The following is a 17,585-nucleotide window of genomic DNA, read 5'->3' as shown; positions in this document are numbered from 1 at the left end:
TCAATCATACAGGAGTATGATTATACAACTAATCATTGTTCTGGAGTTCAAAAAAAAAAAAACTGCACAAATTTGTCCTGAATGCTTAGGGTGGTTAATAGAGGGGGGGGGGGGGGGGGAGGGGGGGGGTGTCATTCAGCTGTATTGTTTAGTTTCTCACAGTTTACTTTCCACAAAAATCAAAGTCTTACCATTCCCGTAAAAAGTCTCTCCTCACTTCACCCTAATGCTCCACTACGTCAAGCACATTTTTCTGTGTTCATTTTCCCAGTGGACAAAAACTCAGAAAGCACCATCTAAAATTCTTCCCTCTTCTAAAAAAGTGGATATCGTGTCACTACTTTATTTTGCTGTTATGTTTAAGAGAAAACATACCCACACGATCCAGAAAACGTAGCTTGTTATCAGAATCACAAGCAGCTAGTGTGCATTAGTGAATGCTCTGGTCCAAGGCCCAGAGCTGCAGAGCCATGCAGGATGCCTTACAGTTCCTCCACAGGGGCCCTTTAGTTCTCTGCTGCTCTTTAATGTGGCTACAGCAGCGTGTGCAGCGTCTATTTTCCAAACACCGCTCACACTGAGTTCCTATTGATATCATGTAGCAGGAGTCATTTATGGGAGTGAATGTAAATGCTGAAACAGCCCCACGCCCGATACTGCAAACACTTTGTGCAATATTCATTATTTAAAACATCTTCTTTTGTTTCACCAGAACCAAAAATAACCAAATCTTTAATACACATGCCCCCCCCCCCCACAAAAAATCCCTCTCTCAGTCCTGTGGGAGCTCTGCTAGATAGAGAAGGAGAGAAGAAAAAGGCAAGCAATACAAATAACACAGAGGCTGAACTATCAAACCAGATTTGTACCACTTAGAGAAACCCAGCAAAGATCTATTAGTATTCTAAAGGCTGGATCCCAAGAGCGGGGCCTTATGAAATAACTTCCACAGCCCTGCACAACCACTTCACACACTGCACAGAAGAAGCACACAGTAGTGAGATGGGATTATTTGGAAGGAGGGGAAAGCTCACACATTTTCACAAAAGCCTGTGTGCACGTAATAAAACATAATGGGTAGAACACATGCAAGAGGGAAGCAATGGCCAACACAGAAGTCTTTAACGTGAACGCAAATAACACCTCACAACTTGGACTTCATTTTGCGTTTATTCACACACACTTTTCCATCTCACTCCCGTATTGTAACTTAACCACGGCCAGGGATACAATTACTTTCCTTACATATACATGTTAATTATGTGGTTATGATGTCACCCAGCCAGAACATAAGCCCTCTTCTGTTTTACCTCATGTAAGGTCACTTTACATTACTCAGGTTGACAGTGCTACAAAATGTGTGGTCGCTTTTATGAACCTATTTAAAGCAAGTAGATCCAACACACACACAGAGACAGAAATACAGAAGGTCTTAGTCAATTGTTCAAAACACACAAGCAGTTAATAGATGAAGGACTGTGGTCCCAGGGTTTACACTGCCCACCCTACCCCACCCTGTGCAGGCAGCCAATGACTTCCCATCAGCAGTAATGGACCTTGACCAAGCCTCATAAATAATTACCATCAACTGGCCTTGTCTGAACAGCCACATACACCCAGTGGCAGCTGTGGATAGACGGTTGGATGGATGGAGGTCAGGTCCAGTCAGTAGCTACTTGCAAAGAAGGTTGATTATTACTGAACCTCCTCATTCCTCAGCAACAGCTAAACACTGAAGTGTTTTACTTTACGAAGATCAGAATAAAATGATAAAACTGATGTTATGTCATAACCTTTTATATTTAAGCCTTCACATTATCAAGAGGAGGGTTGATATGAAATAAGCCCAAACAAAAATCTATCCTAGATTTCTATTGAAGAATAAGAAACTAACCTCTCTGCAAAGCTGTTTGCCTTCCAAACCTATTTTTACAGATGCAAAAGTGCTTGTTTAAATTCTTACTGACATCCTTTCCTGGACAAATTATTACCACTGCACATTGATTCAAAATTTTCTTGTTAGATTTTATTTCTTGGTCCTTTTAAAGTGTCTTAATTCTGGCATTTACTGGGAAAAGTATGACGGCCCTTCGCTGTCCACACGGAATCATTACCGAAGACATAATTTTCCAATCTAGGAACTTCATAACTCATTTACTAGAAAATAGGTTTACTCTTAAATGAGCTATGTTGTAAAAAGCCTATGCTAAACATCTGTACTTTTAAAATCAGAACATTTAATGTGAAACGTTTAGAAAGCTAGCATGCTGGCCAGACAAACATCTCTTAATCTGTTGTTCTATCTAGCTTCATTACCTAAGCTTTTGTCTGTTGAGGAAAAAGTCTGAATATGATATAATCCGATATCATGACGTTCTCCATTTTAAAACAAAAACTAGAGAACATTTTGAAGTCAAAACAAAATAATGTCCACCATTTTTTTCATGTATCAGCTGATATGCAAATACAATCCTCTACTTGGCTGTCTGAAATGCAAATTCCTGAAATTCTCATGATTACAGACACATTTTGATGGGATGACAACCAAAGATATAAACGATCAAATTCGAGAAAATATATATAATTAGTTTAGCTGCTCCTGTTTCAGGGTGCCGGTACCATGTATGTCCAGTGGCTGTCATACTTTCATGTTTTACTGAAATGCTTGAATACAAAAGAGTCACAGTTATGAAAACCTGCTCTTTTCCAACTACAATAAGTCAAAATGTGTGAGTGGAAAAAAAAAATCTGCATACAATGTTTGTGTTTTGTTTTTTTAAGCTATTCAAGCTATACAGATAATATATGTATACAGAAGAATGTGGTAACTTAACTACAGAGCACAAGAAATATACAAGAAGTATACATCAGTGTTTTCAGCCTCTGCTTTATCGAGTTTTTCAAGAAAAGACTGACTGCTGGGAAGCATAATACCACTAAAATCCAAGTGGAACCCAAGCAGCATATCAACTGGTGATAGTGGCCAAAAGTGATCCCTCAGAGACACGTCAGCATCAGTGCAATTGTTGTCCCATAGACAATACATACAACTTTAATCCAGGTAAAAGATATACTAGGGTTGAATGCAGCAATTGCAGAGTTAGTCATAACGAAGCAACCAGCAGCTCCTTCATGTGAAGTCTGTGGAATACATTCCCCTTTTCAATAACTCTAAAACAGTATAGGTTTATACCTTATATTCAAATATATTGGCCAAAATACAGGGCGTGATTGCACACGTTTTATTACTAGTTTACAAGCGCATGGTCATTTGTGTGCATTTGAAATGCTGTGTATTTTAATGTACATGATGAAATCTTCTAAACTGAGAATCCTGAATGACCTCCTGGATTTTAGTTATGCAATAAATATATTTTGTAAAAACCAAAATACTTGTGTTTAAAATGTGTCACATTTTAATTAGGTTCAGCCCCTCCAATGAAATGCTCAATTTCTAAATGCATCTGGCTTTTAACCTTTCAGAAGCTTTAAATGCAAAACAGTCGTTGGTTAAACACACTCCAGCCGAACAGAGAGCCGCACTCTGCACACATGTAAGAAGGAAAATTTCACGATGAAGCCTAACCTCCTGTCTCTGGAGCGAGAGCGGCTCCGGCGGCGACTGGACCTCCGACTGCGGCTACTTCTCACTCTGCTGCCAGAGGAAGAGGACGAAGAAGAAGAAGAGGAAGAAGAGCGGCGACGCTGTTTCTTCTTTCTCTTGCTTCGGCTGTCATCATCACTGTCGGACGAGCGCCTACCCATGCTGGCGGTCAGTCAGCTGGCAAAACATACACAAGAGTGGGGTTGCTCCTTTTGACATCTCTCAAACAACCCTTCGAGACAGTTTGCTGGAATATCAGTGGGAACCGACCTATTTATTTACTCCTCACGTGTATAAAACACAACGTTTTTACTACTCTGACCACTGTACCATAAGCTCATTTAACGACTATTAAAGCACAGCCACCTACATACAGTAGTATTTAACTTATTAAATCACCACCGACTGCTAAAAGGTAAAGTACCGTTGCCGCAAGCAGCTAATAAATGTTTGTTTTTGTGCAGAGGCTAGCTACTAAGCTAACGGTGCTAACTTAACCAGCTTGGGACCGCGGTTCTTGTTCTAAATAAAGGTCCCGGATGTGCAATAGTAAACGTATCACATCTACTAATATGTCTTATATTAAAAATAAGTGTATCCCTATAAAAATTAAAAGGAGAGTCCCGCTTCTCACCTTTAAATGGCACTGCCTCTCAACAACAGCCATGCACTGTTTGGGAGACTCTGCTTGTCAAACCGGAAAGCATCGATCAAGGAATTAGAATCAAACACAGAGCAATCGATCGAAGGACCCCCTTTTTTACCATAGCTTTACGGATTTTGCCTCTATTATGTTTCATTAACTAAACAACACTTATTTAATAATTCGGCATACATAGTTTGTCGTTGTTGTTGTTGCTGCAACGTTAGATATTGTGTTAAACAGTTTTAAAGTATTTTTGTATAACACTACTACATAAACAAAGTCGCTTGAATCGCCTTAATTAAACGAGATAAAGTTAGACAATTACATTTCCATAATAGCATGACTATTATGACGATTTGGGGGATGGTAAAAGCTCTTTAAAAAAGAGCATTTCTAAATGGAGATTATTTAATGTAGTATTTTAATGAGGGACTAAGCTTCATTTGTATTTTTTTTTCTCTTGATGGTGTATTTTCTGTGCAGTTTTTAAAATAGCATCCAGTCGATGAAAAATGATGACTACAAATGTATTGCAAGTGTATGTCTGCCAACAGCACGAGCTACTTATATTTCGTTTTAATCGGACAAAATACTCACTCACAATGCGCCCAAATAAACGAGTGGATGTGTGTCAGTGATTATTTGCATGAGATCATCTTCTCAGATATTAATCTTTTTCACAAACAAGGCCAGGCAGAGGATCCAAACAACATTAAGTGAATAACTGCTTCCTGACATTTAAAAACAGAAGAAAGGACAACATTATATCGACTGATACATTGCTAATGTGCACAGGAATGACAGATAAGAGAGCATTAAATGGGGCAGTTTCAGTGCAAATAGACACAGGAGGCAACTCAACGCTACAGGAGGAATCCTCCCGCTTTCCGATGCAGTAGAAATAATAGTAATTAATGCCTAAGGTTTAAGCAGAAACTTCATTAATATTTAATGAGGAGAACTGTAAAGAGGACTTGTGTGGAAATGAGGCTTTTTATAGATTATCAATAAACGTGCTTAATTTTACATCAAATTCATTTCGACTTTTTTTTTTTTAAATCCCGCTATATCCAGTTTCTTCTCTGGCTACACGTCCCCTCCTCTTCTGGCTTAATTGCCATCTCTTCGCTGCACTCGCTATATACCTACCTGAACACGCAAGTGAACCATTGTTTATTTTTTTATTTTTTGCAAATAATCGTTTCAGCTGGAGGGGGAGAAAAAACGAGTTGAAAGCGTTAATTAGTGAGCCCAATGGCAACGCATCGCAAGAGGCACTATAATTAAACGTTTAGCTGCTTAAACATCCTAATGACTTAAAAACCCCACTGAGGATTAATATGAAGCGATGTGGCGTATCTAATGATGACGTTGCAAAACACAACAATTAGTGATCAGAGACACAAACGGGGTGGTCTAAAAAAATATTGATTAAGTTGTCCAAAAAAAACATCCGATAATAATACTAATAATAATAATACTTTACCATACAATATTTTTATCCAATTTTATTATTATTTTTAAACCGTGAAAATCCACTTTCAAATTAAAAGCGCAATAAAATAAACTAGAAAGTGCATTTTCTGAAGAAACTGCAGTGTGAATGCTTGAATCTGAATGTATGCACTGAAATGAATTAATTGCTGAATTTTGAGTTAAAAATATTGAATGAGATAAAAAAAAAACAAAAAAAAAAAAACGAATTTAACCTGAAAACAAAGGTGCTGAACTGCTAAAAGCTGAAGGTTACACAGAAGAAGGAGTTGGAAAAAAACTGAAAATGTTTTAAATGTAAATTAGAAAACCCTAAGAAATGAGAAAAGAACATTTAGAGTCAGAAAACATCTGAATGAATATTAAAAGGTCATATTCTTTGAATCACTGAATGACTAAAATGTGATCCCTCCACTTTGATCCACACAGTTTAAAAAATTTAAATGCCTGAGCTTTGAAAGACACTGTGTTGGAAAGAGAACGATAATGGCGACAATTTGAGGGTAAAATGATGGCTGTAACACTGTGGACACAGCAGCAGTTGAAAGAGAAGTGCTTAAGATGAATCTTGGTACAGTGGCAGGCAGAGCTCGTTAAGCAGGCAGGTGTGAGCCTGGTTGCTATAGTGACCGCACCCAATGGCTCCATACACACGTACACAGACATGCGCCTCACTTTTGCTGCTTAAAATGAACAGAAAAGTCAGGCCGAAACAAATCGCTCCCAAATGAAAAGTAAAAGTCGTATTGACAAAATTCTTTCACCGTGAGCGACAGCAATGTCTAGTCTACCTAATTCTCAGTTTTCATGCCTGTGGAGCTTATTATATGGACGTGGTGACAGTGTAAAGACACCATGCTCTTCTGATTTTCAAACGAACCTTCTGAGCCATTTTAACATTAGAGTCTATGGAAGAGTTGGAGGGAGGAGGCTGTGCATTGGTGACATTTATGAAAGAACCATAACACCTAGTACAATAGTAAACACATTGGATGAAAGAGGACAGCCATGGCTACGTTTTGAGGGTAAAATCATACCTGTAGAGCAAACGCTGCGGACACAGCAGCAGTTTTAAAAAAGATTTTAAGATTAATTTTGTTGCTCCTCTCACTCTAGCAGTTGAGCTGCCTCACTCTAGCCCCAACATTCCGTCCCATACACACCCATTATAAACTCTGAAACGGGTGAAAAAACATCATGAAACTTAAACTGGAACTGAAGAAAAAGTATAATAGATATTGAAAAGATAAATACAAGTTGAATAGTTGAATGTCTTGTCTTCGTTTTAAAGTTTGAATGGTGGCTCTATGTCAATGTATGTGGAAGTAGATACAGTTTAAAGAGGAGGAAGTTGAATGAGAATTTGAAGGGTCTCCCCATTGAAATACATTATAAATTTTTGTTGAAAAAAGTTGAATAAAATTAAAAATATAAATGTTAAAAATGAGAAAAATAGAAGCAATGTTGTCCAAAAGAATAGGAATCTAACGGTGTTTGAATGGTTTTTCTAAGTTGAACGGTTTTGAAGGAGTAGGCTTTCAAAAAACGTACGGAATAGATAATAATAAAATAGAACTAGAAAGTGCATTTTCTGAAGAAACTGCAGTGTGAATGCTTGAATCTGAATGTATGCACTGAAATGAATTAATTGCTGAATTTTGAGTTAAAAATATTGAATGAGATTAAAAAAAAACAAAAAAAAAAAACAAATTTAACCTGAAAACAAAGGTGCTGAACTGCTAAAAGCTGAAGGTTACACAGAAGAAGGAGTTGGAAAAAAACTGAAAATGTTTTAAATGTAAATTAGAAAACCCTAAGAAATGAGAAAAGAACATTTAGAGTCAGAAAACATCTGAATGAATATTAAAAGGTCATATTCTTTGAATCACTGAATGACTCAAATGTGATCCCTCCACTTTGATCCACACAGTTTAAAAAGTTTAAATGCCTGAGCTTTGAAAGATACGGTGTTGGAAAGAGAACAATAATGGCGACAATTTGAGGGTAAAATGATGGCTGTAACACTGTGGACACAGCAGCAGTTGAAAGAGAAGTGCTTAAGATGAATCTTGGTACAGTGGCAGGCAGAGCTCGTTAAGCAGGCAGGTGTGAGCCTGGTTGCTATAGTGACCGCACCCAATGGCTCCATACACACGTACACAGACATGCGCCTCACTTTTGCTGCTTAAAATGAACAGAAAAGTCAGGCCGAAACAAATCGTTCCCAAATGAAAAGTAAAAGTCATATTGAAAAAATTCTTTCACCGTGAGTGACAGCAATGTCTAGTCTACTGAATTCTCAGTTTTCATGCCTGTGGAGTTTATTATATGGACGTGGTGACAGTGGAAAGACACCATGCTCTTCTGATTTTCAAACGAGCCTTCTGAGCCATTTTAACATTAGAGTCTATGGAAGAGTTGGAGGGAGGAGGCTGTGCATTGGTGACATTTACGAAAGAACCATAACACCTAGGACAATAGTAAACACATTGGATGAAAGAGGACAGCGATGGCTACGTTTTGAGGGTAAAATCATACCTGTAGAGCAAACGCTGCGGACACAGCAGCAGTTTTAAAAAAGATTTTAAGATTAATTTTTTTGCTCCTCTCACTCTAGCAGTTGAGCTGCCTCACTCTAGCCCCAACATTCCGTCCCATACACACCCATTATAAACTCTGAAACGGGTGAAAAAACATCATGAAACTTAAACTGGAACTGAAGAAAAAGTGTAATAGATATTGAAAAGATAAATACAAGTTGAATAGTTGAATGTCTTGTCTTCGTTTTAAAGTTTGAATGGTGGCTCTATGTCAATGTATGTGGAAGTAGATACATTTTAAAGAGGAGGAATTTGAATGAGAATTTGAAGGGTCTCCCCATTGAAATACATTATAAATTTTTGTTGAATAAAGTTGAATAAAATTAAAAATATAAATGTTAAAAATGAGAAAAATAGAAGCAGTCATGTCCAAAAGAATAGGAATCTAACGGTGTTTGAATGGTTTTTCTAAGTTGAACGGTTTTGAAGGAGTTAGATGCCAAAAAACGTACGGAATATGGAATAATAGATAATAAGAAAGATTCGAATAACAATACTGTGAATGCTTTTCAAGCATTCACACTAATAAAGATTCGAATAACAATACTGTGAATGCTTTTCAAGCATTCACACTAATAAATAGAGCAGGCCTGAAGCGAACTATGTACAACTGTGGGTTAAAGCCAAATGTGTTCACTTGAACTTGATTTGAAGCTCCGTGTATAAGTTGGTGCTGCACCTCTCGGCATCCCAGCTGGTCCCAGCTTTCACCGCTTTCTCTCTCCGTGTCAGCGTTGCGTCTTTTTTGTTATTATTTTTTCCCCTCCGCAGATCACAGAGATATAGCGAGGAAGGGCTCCTCATCCATGTGCTTCCCTCTCTCTTGTCATTTTCTGATTTTTTTTAAGCCACACCCCTGCAGAAAGAGAGAGAGAGCGAGAGAGACGGGAGAGAGAGCGAGAGAGAGAGATCCGTGACCATCTCCCGGGTGTTTAAAAAACTAACTCAGGACAATAGCAGCGAATGAGCGCTTAATTAAATTAATTAGTCCTTCTTGTCAATCTCGGATTAATGGCCAATAGCGGTGGTGCTGTTTAATGTTTTTACTCGGCTTCTCTCTCTCTCTCTCTCTCTCTCTCTCTCTCGCTCCAGTATCAGTGAAGGGGTAGGAGGTGGGGGGCGTGGGGGGGGGGGGGGGGGGGGCTCATCCCGGCATCCTGAGGGGAGGTAATTTGCACGGATCAAGGGGGCAAGGCGCCGCAAAGTATAAATACTGTGACTTCAATAGAGGATCACCAGCAGGTTCCCAACTCCGCTACCAAAGGAGGAGGAATTGGCTGAGAAGATATATCTTCATATATTTTTTACCTTTTGTCCAGAGTTTGGCTGCATCACCTTGTATCATTTTCAAGGGGTCGACTTTAAAAAGAGCCGCACCACTGATGTCTTAAGCTGTCGTGGAGCAAAGGGAGAGTGTGTGAGTGAGTGAGTGTGGTGTGTGTGATTTTTTTAAAGAGGAGAGGAAGGAGTGATGGAAGAGCTCACCGCTTTCGTGTCTAAGTCTTTCGATCAGAAAGTGAAGGAGAAGAAGGAAGTGATAACCTACAGGGAGGTGTTGGAGACCGGGTCGACGCGAGCAGGGAGCAGGGAGTCTTTATCTGCGGAGCCGGGGAGCCGAGAGGAGCCGGCCGCCGTTAACCGGAACGTTGCGCTCTCGCCGGGCAGGGAAACTGACATGCTCGGCCCGGAAAGAATCAGGGACGCCGGGAGCCCCAAACTCATTGACGGTAGGACTTCACGGTGTTCTATACACAGTCTTTACGAGCAGGAATGTGTAGAGGACTTAGAGGAGAGAAAGACAGAGAGAGAGAGGGAGTGATCGAGCCCTGAGAAGACAAGCGAGCGTGCAGCCACATGTTTATTTGCGAAAAAGAGTTGAGCTCATGACTGTCATCCACACGGATATATTGCAGATTTTTAGCAGCCCGGTGGAGCGATTCTCGATTTAGTGACAGTCAGTTAGCGAGGTAAGAAGAGAAATTATTAACTGATGCTTTCTGGAAGTGCAGGCTATCGATTGGTTTTGGTAACTGTAGCTGTTTGCCTTATTTAAAAAAGAAAGAAAGAAAATAGCTACTCCTGAGACTGTAATGCTAATTAAAATATAGCTTATTATCTCTTTATAATGCATTTAAAAAGTTTCAATTTAAAAAATACAGAACACCAGGAAAAGGCCCACGTGTGACAAACAGTAAGGCCCGCATGTGGAAAACTACCCATATTTCTATAATATTAGTGCACTTGCGATATCGTGCTTTTTATGTATATATGTATATGTATATGTATATGTATATGTATATACAGATCATACAAATAATTATGTGGATTGTCTTCAGTAACGCTGCAGGTTAACCTCCTTGAGAGTGATCAGATTTATTTAAGAAGCATTGCTTGTCAATGACCTCGGGCATCTGTACTTGCTATATTGTGAGGCCTATGGGAACGTTTGAACTCAAAGAAGGCGTAAAAACACACCTGGCGTTCAAATCGGTGGACTCGAGCGATTCAGTACAAGTCCTGTCATTTCTGCTGTCACTAACGTGTGATCCCGCACACCAATATAACACAGGCTTACACCAGAAGGGATAATTATTTATCACCGCTATCCTCAATAATTTAGCGTTTTTATGTATATATTTATGATTGCATAACCAAAACATTAGCAGGTAAACAAACCGGTGATGTAAAAAATCGTACTTCCAACACTAAAGGCTGAACCAAATAGAAATATTTACATTTGATTACGATTTTCAGAGAAAATTTTGCTTGACGTTTTAATGAAAGTGGAGCAGATGCTCGTGTGTCCCGTGCAAGCCTTCCCCACAGTGTTTTCTGAAACCTGGACAAAATGTGACAACATACTGGACAAGATATCTTAGAGCTGGGTGCTTGCGAAAAAAAGACATCTGTTCGTCATGGGCAGCGTGGTTAAAAGCGGAACTGCGACAAGCGTGTATCAGACATCCAACAGTGGGCACAGCGTTGCATATTTATAAGCAGTTAATAATTAAAGAGCTTTATGTAGCTCTACAAAACATCCGAGGTCTGATAGCTCTGTGATATTTGAGGGCACGTCTTTCTTTCTCTCTTTCTTTGGCGGTTGTAAGCTTTTATTTAATTGCTTTATTTAAATTCCTAGCTGATTTTTGTGTGTGTTAGGTGCCCTTTAATCTCCGCTTGCATACCCAGGTGGGTGGCTTGTGTTTTTACCTGTTTATAATCTGAATTATGCGTTAGCCTAAACATGACAGTGAAGCATTTTTGCACATTAAAAAAAAAAATAAAAAAAAAATAACACTTTTAAGCACCTTAGAAATATGCAGTCCAGTAATAAGCAGGCTGGAGGTCACAGTACAGCCACATGATGTTGACGTCTCCCTCCTTTCTCGTCCGCACAACAGGCACCACGGATGTAAAAGAGAGAAAAGAGGACTCGAAGCCCATTGAAGACGAGACACAAACTAAAATCAAACAGAGGAGAAGTCGGACTAACTTCACATTAGAGCAGCTCAATGAGCTGGAGCGGCTCTTCGACGAAACCCACTACCCGGACGCCTTCATGCGGGAGGAGCTTAGCCAGCGACTGGGACTGTCGGAGGCCCGAGTACAGGTAGGGACAGTCAGTTAAACGAGACTATATAATAATAATAATAATAATAATAATAATAATAATAATAATAATAATAATAATAATAATAATAATAATAGAGGAAAAAATAAGATAACATCTGTGATAGAAAAAGTGACCATATTTTGAGTCTAAGCATGAAATTGAGATCTAAATCATAATTAAAAATTCATTATAATGACAATTATAATTACCACTATCGGCATTATGGAAGTGTAAGATGATGTTTGCTGTAGTAATAATAATAATAATAATAATAATAATAATAATAATAATAATAAACGGGGGAAAAACTTCCACGGGTCTTTCCTTTTACAGGAAGGATTTTACACTCTTCCCTGATTTTTGTTTTGCTTGATATCCCGCATGTAAACGGTGTGAGGGTGATAATATTTTGTTTGATTGAGGGTTGTTGTTTTCTTTTAATGCAATACGATAAGTGTGGCTCGACTGACTTGTATTAATGCTGCATTTATTGATGTAATGCTGTGTTTGTGAGACGGTTGAGTGGATCCCCAGAAGTGTTATTGAAGTTGTAATAAGTTAAATGAGATCTTAAGATCTTAAGAAAGGAAGGCAGAGTTCACCAGCAGCATGCAACTTCCTCTCCCAATTATTCTCTGTGATTAGGGTTTTTTCCCCCCCTCAACACGTTTGGATTATTTACCGTGTTCATTATCTCAATTAGGCGCTGCTCGTGTCACGAGACCACGTTTTGAATCTTTATTGTCCAAACGGGCGGAAACAAATAAAGCCTCTAAATATTTGTCTTCGGTTTCTGGGTGTATATGTTACCATGGCCCTGTTTGTCAGCGCTGCTGTAGTTTTTCACGGGGACAGGCCATCTGCGCAGAAACCCAGTAAGGGCTTCGCCGAGTCTGTGGGGTCGGTGGGTGATTGGTGGGGGCTCAGACAGGTCTTGTGCAATCCGCGGGAGGGGCGGGGGGCATATAGAAGAAGAAGAAGAAGAAGGTGTACTTTATTGAACACAGTTGTTGTTTTTGTTTGTTATTTTTTTTGTTGTCATCTGTTTTTCTCAAAAACCTTACAGCATCTTATTTCACACTCGTATGGCCCGATTTCGTGGAGGACACAGTATTTGTCTCCACAACGAACATGGCGGTCTTCTGGATTGGGGTGGGGGGCATAACAAAACGGGTACCTCCATTAAAAAAAAAAAAAAATCCAAAATCCCCCATCTCAAACTCAACCCACCACACCCCCCGAAAAAAAAGTTAAAGCCAGCTTTTTGCAGGGCTCTATACCGGTCTCAACTGGAATCTCACCAATAAGGCGTATTGTGTCCCGAACAAGGGGCACAGCTCGGGGGATTTGCATAAATTATGTATTATTTTCTACCCAAATCAAGAACAGCTCACCCTCACTCTCTATCTGTCTCGTTCTCTCTCTCTTTTATCTCTGCTGGGGCATTATACATTTTTACCAGTTGCATGCACAGACCACACATTTATTTTGATGTGTTTTTTTATTTTTTAAATTGCGCCTCAATCAATATTCTGCAGTGCATTTTCCTGCTTTTATCGTGCTAATAAATTATACCTGAAGCGTGCACAAAAGAACTTCCGATTGACATCTAACTGTGATCAATAAATGAAGCCAGCTGACAGCCAAATCAATATGATATTTCAATCAAGCTTTCGCCGTGCGTGTATATAGGCCTGCTGACGTGAAAGGGGGACTGCACGCCGACGCGTTGCATCGTGGGCTAATTCAGCCGGTGCTTTGTCTGAGAGATTCAAAGCAGATTATCATAGTAATAAATCGTTTAATCTGTGTTCCAAGGCGTTTCTCTGAAATTGACGCTTGTCGATTTCAACAGGAGGAAAAAGAGAAGTGAGCTGTCTTTGAAGCGAGTTTTTTTTGTGTGTGTCTGTGTGTGAGTGCGTGTTATGGCGGTGATTAGACAAAACTGCGAGGCATTTAAGCGATTCTCTGACATGGATTTTTCTGCAGATAAGGGTAATTAATTTCAGTGGTCATTTAATGAGAGGGAGGCGGAAAGAGAAAGAGGGAGATGCTCTCGGATCGCTTTGCTCTGATGTCCAAAACCATAATAGCATTGCTGCTATTCGATATCCGAGAGACCATTCAACTCTTCAGGGACACTAATCTATAGAAAGATGAAACCAGCGCTGACAAGGTTATTTATTATAGTCCAATAGTCCTGCATATTTCCAACAAGAGCGTTTCATTTCTGATATGATTTTAAATCTCCCTTTAGTAGATTTACACTTTCCTTTTTTTTTTGACTCCACTGTTTCCCTTCTCTCTGCTTCCGCTCAAACTGTCTCTCTCTTGTTGTAGACTAAACGTAATAATTAAAATCTGGGGTTAAGCAGTGCCATTAATATTTCACTGCTCCTCGGGGATATTGTTTTTCTTCGGTTGTTGTCACTTTGAGAGGAATTACACATGGCCTCGCAAGCAGCTGCCAATCAGTGGGTCTCTAATTAATTTCTGTCCCCACAGGTTTGGTTCCAGAACAGAAGAGCCAAATGCAGAAAGCAGGAAAACCAATTACATAAAGGTACACTTTTATCCCACACAACACAAACGACTATATGTTTATGTCTATTCCACTTTACTTTTATTCAACTGCAAAGCAACTGCACACTCGAACGCGAGCCAGCCTTTATGTTACTATTTAGTTAGTGGCTTAATTTCCAGTTAATTACGCCATCAGAATCATGGCGTTTTCTTTTTGTTTATATATTTTTTAAGTGAGTGTCTATCTTGGACGTTATTGCAAGTTTACTCCAGACAATCAGCTTTTACTGCTCGTTATTCAGCCCTGCGGTTTTACTCTTTGTGTCGTTGAATATTCTTCTCACATGATTAGGCTATCATCTGTGTTTTCGCAGGAGTCCTGATTGGAGCAGCGAATCAGTTTGAAGCCTGTCGTGTAGCGCCATATGTCAACGTGGGGGCTTTACGGATGCCATTCCAACAGGCAAGTTACTTTGAAGCGTCTAGTCTTAAAACCAGACCAATCCCCCGACTGCTCTCTTGGCACAGCCTCTGCCCAAGTGCTATGCAGAGACTCCAGATCCAATGTAGGGGGTAACTAAACTCTTATTACCACACTGACAAAAACACTGTGCCAACACAGAGGAGTCTGTACAGCCTAATTGGAAAATTCCTTTTATTTTTTACAAATTTATTTTATTTTTTTTAAAACCAGCTATTTGTCTTTTTTCTTCTTCTTAACCATTAAACCACAGCACACAAACATATTAACGGCCCAGCAGGCCAAAACTACTACTAGTAGTACTAAAACATTTTAACATTTAAATAAGTGAAGGGAAATCCCTGATATTTGATTTAGACTACTAATTTGAACACCTGTATATATGGTAGCTAATAGCACGATACAGAGAATCTGGATAAAGCCGTTAAGTTATTGAGTTTATATCTTCTGTCATGTCAGTGAAGTCTAGTTTTTAGTTTGAGCACCGCTGGTTAACTTTATTTCCCAAAGGCCACATAAGTTTGGCTTTAGATTGCATTTCATGCAGTCGATGTCCAGCAAAATAAAAACACAAATTTGATCTCTGACTCACAAGAGTTGCAGTGTAGCCACTAAAACCCCAGGAGCTAAACGACACGGCCAGTGATTATTGCTCACTGTTTCACTGAGCAGCCATACATTTTCTTTCTTTCTTCTTCTTCTTTTTTTTTAAAGCAGCCTAATCGAAACTAAATCTGCAGTCACACCAGTGAAAATGAGCCTACAGACAAAGTTAACGCATGTTCTCCCCCTTCTCTCCCCATCCGTGCGTCCCGTCCTGTAGGATAGTCATTGCAACGTGCCGCCCTTCTCCTTTCAGGTGCAGGCGCAGCTACAGCTGGACAGCGCCGTGGCGCACGCGCAACACCACCTGCACTCTCACCTGGCGGCGCACGCGCCCTACATGATGTTCCCCGCGCCGCCGTTCGGCCTCCCCCTGGCGACGCTCGCGGCAGAGTCAGCCTCCGCCGCCTCCGTCGTGGCCGCCGCCGCCGCCGCCAAGAACACCAGCAAAAACTCAAGCATCGCCGACCTAAGACTGAAGGCCAAAAAGCACACGGCCGCGTTGGGACTGTGACCCCTCCTCCCTCTCCCCCCTTCCACTCTACTCCACTTCCCTCACCTCCCCTTCCCCCAGAGAGACGTTACAGGACACGAGGCGCGGACGCACTACGGAACTTGCGACTGAGAGACACTGAACTTTAACGCTTATAAAGTGTGCGGGGAAAAAAATAATCCAAGGACAAAGTGAGAGAAAAAAATTATCCGTGGACGTTATTTATGTTTTTAAAACGAAGGACAACGAACATGACTATTAAATATAGGCTATTTATGAGAAAAATAAAAGGGGACTGTGACGTTATAGCCTACCCAGACGTGGTTTTTGACGCCAAAAAACAAAAACAAAACAAACAGACAAACAAACAAATAGAAAAAGATTTTAAAAATACAAAAAAATAATAAAAAAAAATGGCGGATGGGGTGGATAGCAAGGCTATACCCACCGCCTTCTCTCAGCAGCCACACGGCTGAGGAGGCCGGCGGGACACCTCGAGGAGCAGGAGGAGGAGGATGCAGCTGGGTCGGTTAATACTTTGTCAAACAAGGCGAACCATTTCTGCAGTTGTTTTGATCTGTTTTATTATTGTTATGTTATTATTATTATTTCAGTTTGAACCTATATAGAGGCTGGCCTCGTTATATTTCCAAACCAATTTCTCTGTGTAAGGACAGAGCGGGAATTCTTTGACAAACAACAAACAAACAAAAAAGAGAGAGACAATAATCGAAGTGTTTTTCCCTCCTCTGTTTCCTGTCCAATTTGGAAATGCCTCGGCAGTGTTGTGCATGAGTATGTCTTCAAGGATGACGTGACGTGAGCCCCATCTCCCTCCCCTCCCTTTCTCTACCCCCCACCTCCTCGACAAAGGGCAACTCTCACTTGAATGTCTGGCCCATCTGACCTTGTTTGGACCTCCTCTGGTAAAGGTGAAACGGGCGACACACCAGAAATGTGAGATTCTAAAACATGTGTAGGCTATGCTGAACTTTCTGTTAGGATAACCCGATCTGCTGCCCATATTCACAAGGCGATCTGTGCCTCCCTCCCAGCCCCCCTCCTCCAGCGCTTTAAAGGAGGGCGTATTGCCATGAATTCCATCTTTTTGGCAGTGAACAAACAGAGAAATTACAGCAACACGAAGACTGTATTCAAACCGGTACGGGCACGTGTAAAATATGTTTATAAACCAGACACATGCATTATTTTATTATTTAGTGGCTTCATGAATGCCTTGTGTGTGGGACGGGGTGGGGTTTGTTCATTTTGTATTTTACTTTATTTCCGTGTATTAAAAAAATCATGTGCTTTCTGTATGTAATTTTGATGTTTTTATAAACAGTGAAAGTGAACTCACCTGAGGCACGGGTTTCTACAAAAGTAAAAACAAGCAAACCAAAAAAAAAGTTTAAAAAAATCACGAGATTGTTTAACTTTTTTCCCCCCATCACATGTGAAACTTGGATCCACCTAAACAAAAGTGTTTTTCGGTCATATAATAAATTAACAAACGTTTCTTAAACGA

The 17,585-nt window shown here is 40.0% G+C and overlaps 2 protein-coding genes across 5 annotated transcripts in view; one reads left to right on the top strand and one right to left on the bottom strand.

Annotated features, from left to right (window-relative positions):
* The window catches only part of rsrc1 (arginine/serine-rich coiled-coil 1), a 126,514-nt gene extending 117,335 nt beyond the window's left edge, over positions 1-9,179 (bottom strand). Inside the window, exons 1-2 of one of the 3 annotated variants that reach the window (XM_080288708.1) lie at positions 9,024-9,179; positions 3,587-3,781 (exon numbers count right to left, since the gene is read on the bottom strand). In XM_080288708.1, the coding sequence (XP_080144834.1) occupies positions 3,587-3,765 (179 nt within the window). In that variant the 5' untranslated portion in view covers positions 3,766-3,781; positions 9,024-9,179. Of the gene's footprint in view, positions 1-3,586; positions 3,782-3,874; positions 4,015-4,238; positions 4,359-9,023 lie in introns of those variants that run through there. The other 2 variants (XM_080288706.1, XM_026193065.2) reach the window with 2 other exon arrangements.
* Positions 9,180-9,578: 399 nt separating this feature from the next.
* On the top strand, positions 9,579-17,376 carry shox2 (shox homeobox 2). 2 transcript variants are annotated; one of them, XM_026193644.2, is made up of 5 exons: positions 9,579-10,071; positions 11,746-11,954; positions 14,463-14,520; positions 14,855-14,943; positions 15,785-17,376. In XM_026193644.2, the coding sequence occupies exons 1-5, from the start codon at positions 9,816-9,818 to the stop codon at positions 16,076-16,078; spliced, it is 906 nt and encodes a 301-aa protein (XP_026049429.1). In that variant the 5' UTR covers positions 9,579-9,815; the 3' UTR covers positions 16,079-17,376. The 2 variants fall into 2 exon arrangements, with proteins under 2 accessions (XP_026049429.1, XP_026049430.1); XM_026193645.2 differs by having other exon boundaries at positions 9,586-10,071; positions 15,821-17,376.
* The last annotated feature ends 209 nt before the right edge of the window (positions 17,377-17,585 follow it).

Source organism: Astatotilapia calliptera, chromosome 14 (assembly GCF_964374335.1).
Source record: "Astatotilapia calliptera chromosome 14, fAstCal68.1, whole genome shotgun sequence".
In the NCBI taxonomy this organism is placed as follows: Eukaryota; Metazoa; Chordata; class Actinopteri; order Cichliformes; family Cichlidae; genus Astatotilapia; species Astatotilapia calliptera.
The sequence above is the reverse complement of the archived record's forward strand: the minus strand, read 5'-3'. Positions and strand labels throughout refer to the sequence as shown.

Excerpts from the sequence above, each read along its gene's own strand:
- shox2 (XM_026193644.2), top strand. The coding sequence starts at position 9,816 with ATGGAAGAGCTCACCGCTTTCGTGTCTAAGTCTTTCGATCAGAAAGTG. Across the intron at positions 11,955-14,462 it reads TGTCGGAGGCCCGAGTACAG|GTTTGGTTCCAGAACAGAAG; the intron begins GTAGGGACAGTC and ends CTGTCCCCACAG. Across the intron at positions 14,521-14,854 it reads GGAAAACCAATTACATAAAG|GAGTCCTGATTGGAGCAGCG; the intron begins GTACACTTTTAT and ends GTGTTTTCGCAG.